Source organism: Aegilops tauschii, chromosome 5 (assembly GCF_002575655.3).
Source record: "Aegilops tauschii subsp. strangulata cultivar AL8/78 chromosome 5, Aet v6.0, whole genome shotgun sequence".
In the NCBI taxonomy this organism is placed as follows: Eukaryota; Viridiplantae; Streptophyta; class Magnoliopsida; order Poales; family Poaceae; genus Aegilops; species Aegilops tauschii.
The window spans coordinates 2,749,431-2,756,485 of record NC_053039.3 but is presented as its reverse complement, the minus strand read 5'-3'; the positions used below and the strand labels follow the sequence as shown (position 1 = coordinate 2,756,485).

At 48.8% G+C, this 7,055-nt stretch overlaps 1 protein-coding gene across 1 annotated transcript; it reads left to right on the top strand.

The window, feature by feature from the left end:
* Nucleotides 1–362: 362 nt before the first annotated feature.
* LOC123495650 (uncharacterized) lies at nucleotides 363–2,985 on the top strand. The gene is made up of 5 exons (XM_045232130.2): nucleotides 363–690; nucleotides 907–996; nucleotides 1,494–1,815; nucleotides 1,923–2,130; nucleotides 2,578–2,985. The coding sequence occupies exons 1-5, from the start codon at nucleotides 440–442 to the stop codon at nucleotides 2,700–2,702; spliced, it is 996 nt and encodes a 331-aa protein (XP_045088065.1). The 5' UTR covers nucleotides 363–439; the 3' UTR covers nucleotides 2,703–2,985.
* The last annotated feature ends 4,070 nt before the right edge of the window (nucleotides 2,986–7,055 follow it).

The following is a 7,055-nucleotide window of genomic DNA, read 5'->3' as shown; positions in this document are numbered from 1 at the left end:
TTACTGCAAAAAGAAAAACTTCTGAATTTTTCTAGGCTCTAAAAGGTGTCATTTAAGAAATTAAACACATGGGTTGTTGTAGTCCGGGATATTAGTGACGAGATCATATATTAGTGACGAGATAAAACCTAACACCAGTACCAGAAAAGCCGCTTATACATAGAAAAATAAAACCAAAGGCTATCTAAATGGTACTCTCTTTTTATAAAAAAAATATAAAAACGTTTAGATTACTACTTTTAATGATTTAAATGCTGCAGTATTATATTTATTTATGGGGGAGTAATTTGTAATTGTACGGTTGTACCCCGAGGCCGAGTCGAGAAAGCTTGTTGGAAATAAAAGGTGTCGTCTCCCCGTCGTTCCCCCCAAATTCCCCAATTAAACAAACCCTCGTTCGTTCGTCCGCCGTCTCTGTCTCCGGCGGCGCCACCCCACCATGTCCGTGGACGACTGCTTCGTCCCGTTCCACTCTCCTCTCCGGGAGCCGACAGCCAACGACCGCTGGGGGAAGGGCCCGCAACCCTGCTGGTCGCAGCTCGATCTGGACAGGTGCGCGGGAGGCTCGCAAGGGCAAGGCGGCGTCGACAGGCGCATCCTGCAGTTTCTCAACCGCCCCGTCGCTGTCCCCCCAAGGCGCCTGCCGCCGCCCCTCGGCCCGCTGCCCAAGCTCTCGAAGCCGCCGTCCCAGTACGTCTCGTCCTCCTGTTCGATTCGATTCGTTTCGAATTCCACTCACATGTGTCCTATCCTATCCGACTACAATCAATCTCCTACGGTTCTGAGTGAAATCTCGCCGCGAAAAGTAGAATTAATCATTGGTTTCACAGATTGATTGTGCGGACGGCTCTGCTTCCGTTGTTAACTGTAGTAGTAATTCTGAATTATTGGCATGTTGTGGTTCAGGCACAAGGAGAATTTGCCAGAGGAGCCAAAGCAACACCATCCTGCTCAAGCTGCTGTCTCATCCGCTGCTTCCAGGGGGAGGTACGCAAGGTAAAAAAAAAAAGACTCTCTCTGACTGCTCTCTGTCCAATATCGTTCTGGGTATGTTGAAATGTGATTGCGGCCTTGCGGGGTCGGTAACTTAAGAATTGCAAACTACTTTTTTCATGGTTACTTGTATTTTTCTTCTTGCGCTGCTAGCTGCATCGATCATGGGCTAAGAATTGTACTGAACCTATTCGTTCCGGAAAATAGTAATATAACAGCCGCTCGCAAGCTCTGGTTGACAGTAGCAGCTGCTGTCAACCACGCCTGGCACCTGTTTAATTCACAATGTCAAATCCGAATTTGAGATAAACTATTCAAGTTTTTGATCTCCTGTAACCGGTTCCTAACAAACTCTGCACGCATCTCTCAGAGAGACACACCACACTTCATCATAGTAAAAATGGGAAAACGGTACTGGTAACTTTATTTTTGAGTGGCAGAGCGTGCTATATTATCTCTGGTCATTTCTATGACATGATCATAATTTGTCGATGCATTAGGAGTCGGGCTGGGTGGGCTTCCAAGGACAGGAGTACCCCATGCATCAGGAGCCGAGCTGCCTGTGCTTCCAAGGAGAGGAGCACTCCTGAAGGTATCAACATGGAGGAACATGGATTTAGGTTTCAGTTCACTTTCCCTGAACCCGATTATGGGGAGTACGGCGCCGATTTCGGTGAGGAAGAGGAGTGTGTACCGAGGCAGAGGAAACCTCCGGAAGTAAGGAATGCACTACGTGAGAAGAGAGTCGCGTTTAGGCAAAAGACTGGGCGGCACCATGCAAAGGTTGCCCTGCGTAAGTACAACAGAGCAAACAACACCAAGGTCTCTCCTCTCTTCCTCTCCCGTAAGAGTGTGTGTGTGGGTGTGGGTGTATTGTGTGTTAACCCACTGCTCTATTGTAACTGTACTCTTCCATCTTGTTTTTTCAGTTTGAGCTGGTGGAGGTGCCAGTGATCCGTGAGTTTTGGGAGTTTGGAGGGGGCTGCATCCATTACAACTTCACGGCTAAGCAAGCAGAGGATCATCATCATTCTGCTGATGCCGACAGCACCAAGCTCTTCTTCTCTGAGGTCAACTCCGCTTTCCATGGCGAGAAGGATGTGGTCCTGTGCTGCATCGTTGGAGAACATGACAATGGTACGTACTAGCCAGAGAGACTGCTGTTTTCTAATTTAAAGAGTACCTTTTGCAGACCAAATCCTGGATATAAGATGTCCATGCCATAAACTCGTAGAAACTATCAATCCTAGTGATTTCGCATGCCCTTCCTGCTACATAGTTAGTGTCACCTTTCGCAATTGAACAATCCTGCAAATAATATGAACCTTTGTTGAAACTGTCAGTTATTCCTCTAGATCATATGTCCTGCTGCTTAATGGATGTAAATATACATGAAGAAGCAATTAAGCAAAAATGGCATTTTTGAGATGCTCAAACCTGCTTTCTTAGGCTTCCAGTTAGTTATATGCATGCTATCTATATCTCCAGAATAGCATGTAATCGTAAGGTTTGCGTTAGATGGAATCTATTTTGTTTAGTCGTGTTAATATTTGTCTGACTCTTTTTTGTGTGTTTGTTTTTTAGGGCATTGCTACGGCTGCGAAGGCTTCAAGCCAACCGTTGTTCACCCTAGCAGCCAAGCATATGGCGGTGGCAGTAGTACTTGCATTGATTTTGCTGGTTCAGACGGAAGCTCGGAGAGTGATTAAAACGCAAAATCTTCGAGTGGTTGAGCTCGGTGGTTGGATTTGGCTTGCATGCATGGCTAATGTTCCAATGTGTTCTGTCTTAGCTCTTCATGCTAAGATAAATGTACTTTGGTGGTTAATGCCGTTCTTAAATACCTTTTAGGAGGATATATTTCCAGTGAGTAGGTAAATAAAGTTAAATATGGACAATGAAAGTGAAACCCGAGTTTTTGTTGTATGTAATATATGTGTTACGGGATAATGTCATATTTTGCTCTTGCAACTTGATTATGTTTGTCAGAAATTTTTCTTTGTGTTTCTCTATGTAATTTCTTGAGATACTCGTAATCTCGTAGAGTTTAATTCTGATTCTTGGATATCATGTTGTTCTTCATTTAAGAATGCCTATGTTACTCCACTGCAAAAGAAGTCTTAATTGTGAGTTTACATCATGACCCTCCTACCATGGATGTTGTCCTACATTATGACTCGTCGAAAAAGGATTTCACCTTCGTTGTTTGTAAAGCAACAACCGAACAAGATGCAATGGTAGCCCACGCACGCATCAATCCTGCTCGAGGTTCCAACTACCATAGAACCACAATTGGCCAAACTAAGATAAGCACAAGAACTAAAGGGGTTCTCCTGATCCAGATGATGAGCACATGTCTTCATAGAGCGCCTCAACGCACCTCACGAAGCGGGGCACCGCTCCCAAGGCACGCAGCTAGTGCCGAGTTTGGTGCTATAGGATAGCAGGAGTTTGAAGGAGGAGGGACTGATAAAACGACATCTCAAAAGAGAAGCACAACATCCATGGACGTCGTCATCGTCAATGAGCAAGGTTATGCAAGACTTTATCGATGCCCCTACTAACCCTAGAGACCAACGTAGCCACCCACTCAATGGACCTTGGCAAGTGGATGAAACATCAAATGATTCTTGTGGCATGGCACCAATCTCAACAACCCCTGGTCATGGGATGGTCTTCCAATCAAGAAGCACGTCATTTAAAAGAAGTTGAGAGCACATCGAGGTAGCACAATGACGACATGAGGACACCATAGCGAACCTTCGCAACCCTGCACACACAAGGGCATCGCATAGAGGGACGCCGAGGAAGGGCGGCTGTGGCAAAGGTGATATTGTTTGATCTAGAGAGAAGAGGCGTGGAAGCAACACCTCCAAGGAGAAGAACACGGCGTCAAGAGATGTCGACGTTGCCTCTAATGACCAAAGCCTTACGCAACTTTCACTAATGCCCCTCCTCCATAGGCACCGACACACGAAACCATGAACTTTGAGGAAAAGCATGGAGTACGCCACTCCAACAAAACCTCAAGTCTTGGAGGCCCATCGAACGTATCTCGCATGCGAGGAGCATGCCATGGGACCCCGGAGCCCTCTCCGACAACCCAACAGCTGCCGCCACCAGCCTAACCGCCATTGGAGGCTATGCCTCTCCAGATCTGAACCCGGGGCTCAGGCCAGGACCAAGAACCCAGGGCAGCACGTTGCACCCCACGAGTGGGTTGACAGCCACCCGAGTCGCTCCTACAGAGCATAATTGATTTGATGGAAGCACATAGTCAGCCACTACAGTCGATCCAATTTTAAACTTGAGTTTGAACCGGTTGCTCTCTCTTCCCTACTTCCTCTCCATCCCCTGCAGACTAGCGACGACGCATACGAGCCCGATTCATCCTGCCGGTTTGTCAGATCCGTCGAGCCTGGCCTAGGACTCGCCGTGTGCTCCCCATCTCCACCACGGTCGTGCCCCCTCCCTCCATCTCCTACGTGTGGCAGATGCAAGAAGTGGCTGCAGCAACACATGGGAGCAACAACAGTGTAGGAGCAAGCAGCAGCAGAAGTACGCGCACGTGCACGAGCAGGCAGCAGTAGCACGCGCACGCGCACGGACAAGTGACATCAGGAGGTCAGCACGGTGAAACCTTGGAAGTAGGAGCTCATTGCCAACGGCGTGGCCGGCATCGCCCTTTTTGGTGTTGGTTGGAATCGAGCTGAGGTAGCCGCCGCCATTGCCGCTCACGAGAAGACGCCACCGACATCGGTCATTGTTCGGGTGGAAACTGGAAAGGGGAAATGCGAAATGGGTATCGTTGCCTCGTTGCTTAGGACTAAGACTGAGAATGAGAGGGGTGTGGACTAAGCATGGCAATGGGTAGGTATGAGGCGGGTAGAGCAATACCATACCCATACCCGTGTAATCAATGGGTATAAAATTCTACCCATACCCGTACCCATGGGTATGAACCTTTATCCGTACCCATACCCGATGGGTAGCCATACCCATTGGGTACCCAACGGGTAGATCAAATAATACATAAGTTATTCGCAATTTTACATTCATCTATAGCACATTTGACAAAAAAATATTGATCTCAACTCAATAACAGTTAGATGAGTACATGATAATTATCTCAATTCAAATTGATAATTGGTGACAACTTTAACATAGGTTCATAAGCTCATGACACAACTTTAACATAGGTACACTTGTGAATCACGGGTAAAACTCACATGTTAGTATAAATGGGTAGGGTATGGGTATATCTATGGGTAAAAGGCCATACCCATACCTTACCCATGACTTAACGGGTAGGGTATGGGTACTATCCATGGGTATAAAATTGTGCCCATACCCTACCCATGCGGGTACGGTATCCGCGGGTACTCATACCCATGGGTAAAATTGCCATCCTTAGTGTGGGCTGTGCATGTGGCTGGTCCAGGGGTAGTTTTGGGCCCCTACTGGAATTCTGGGCTACGCCGAGTGCCACGGACACTCAGCAAAGGGCCGAAAACCGCCGGCAAAGCCTTTGCCGAGTGTCACCCTCGGCGAAAGCCACCCGGCGTACACCTCTTCGGCAAACAGGAGTTTGCCGAGAGCTAGAACACGGGCACTCGGCAAAGGCTTGGCCGAGAGCCAAACAGTACCACTCGGCAAAATAAAGTAGCTAACGGATAGCAGACGGTGCCGGCGGTTCCTGACACGTGGGACCAGGGGAACAGGCCGAGGGCCTTCTTTGCCGAGTGCCACTTTCGGCAAAGAGAGTCAGTAGGTGGCTGACACGTGTCAGCTGCTGACATGTGGGACCAGGCGAACAGGCCGAGGGCCAACTTTGCCGAGAGCAACTCTCGGCAAAGCCACCCAGTAGGTGGCTGACACATGTCAGCTCCTGACATGTGGGACCAGGCGAACAGGCCGAGGGCCAGCTTTGCCGAGAGCCACTCTCGGCAAATCCACCCAGTAGGTGGCTGACACATGTCTGCTCCTGACACGTGGGACCAGGCGACAGGCCGAGGGCCAGCTTTGCCGAGAGCCTCTCTCGGCAAAGCCACCCAGTAGGTGGCTGACACGTGTCAGCTCCTGACATGTGGGACCAGGCGAACAGGCCGAGGGCCAGCTTTGCCGAGAGCCCCTCTCGGCAAAGCCACCCAGTAGGTGGCTGACACGTGTCAGCTCCTGACATGTGGGACCAGGCGAACAGGCCGAGGGCCAACTTTGCCGAGAGCCACTCTCGGCAAGGCCACCCAGTAGGTGGCTGACACGTGTCAGCTCCTGACATGTGGGACCAGGCGAACAGGCCGAGGGCCATCTTGGCCGAGAGCCCCTCTCGGCAAAGAGAACCACTAGGAGGCTGACACGTGTCACCTCCTGACATGTGGGACCACGAGAGCAGGCCGAGGTCCAACTTTGCCGAGAGCCACCCTCGGCAATCCTTTTCCCTTTACCGAGAGCCCTCTCGGTAAAGTTGTCAGGGGCACCACATGTTATTATCCTTTACCGAGAGGCCTCTCGGTAAAGGTGTCAGGTTCTACTGGTTGGTACATGTTTACCGAGAGGCCTCTCGGTAAAGGGTGCATTATGGTCCAGTTTCACAGTTATTACCGAGAGCCACCCTCGGTAATGGTGTGCCCAGGAGCCTTTTTTTCCTTTTTCTGTTTCTTTCCTGCAGCGAAACATATACAGCAGCAGCATATAGTTCATCACACATAGAACATGTCACATATAGGCATCATTGAACAAAAGAAGCAATGATTCTGAAAAGCATTCCACATAAAAGCAATAGTGCATAAAAGGTGAAATAGTGGTGAAGACACTCGACTACCACAAGTTTACAAGTCTCAAGATGCAAGAGTTCTCAACATACAAGGAACAGTTTCTAACATAATATAACATGAAGTTCACGCGATTTTGGAGATCGGAGTGATAACATCAACATTAGAAGGCATCATTCCGTTTGCTGCCCCAACTCCATCAACCGGAGTGATAACATCAACATTAGAAGGCATTATTCCCTTTCATGCCCCAACTCCACCAACTTGAGGTGGAACTACCGGAACATTGTT

Excerpts from the sequence above, each read along its gene's own strand:
- LOC123495650 (XM_045232130.2), top strand. The coding sequence starts at position 440 with ATGTCCGTGGACGACTGCTTCGTCCCGTTCCACTCTCCTCTCCGGGAG. Across the intron at positions 691-906 it reads CTCTCGAAGCCGCCGTCCCA|GCACAAGGAGAATTTGCCAG; the intron begins GTACGTCTCGTC and ends GTTGTGGTTCAG. Across the intron at positions 2,131-2,577 it reads CGTTGGAGAACATGACAATG|GGCATTGCTACGGCTGCGAA; the intron begins GTACGTACTAGC and ends TTTGTTTTTTAG.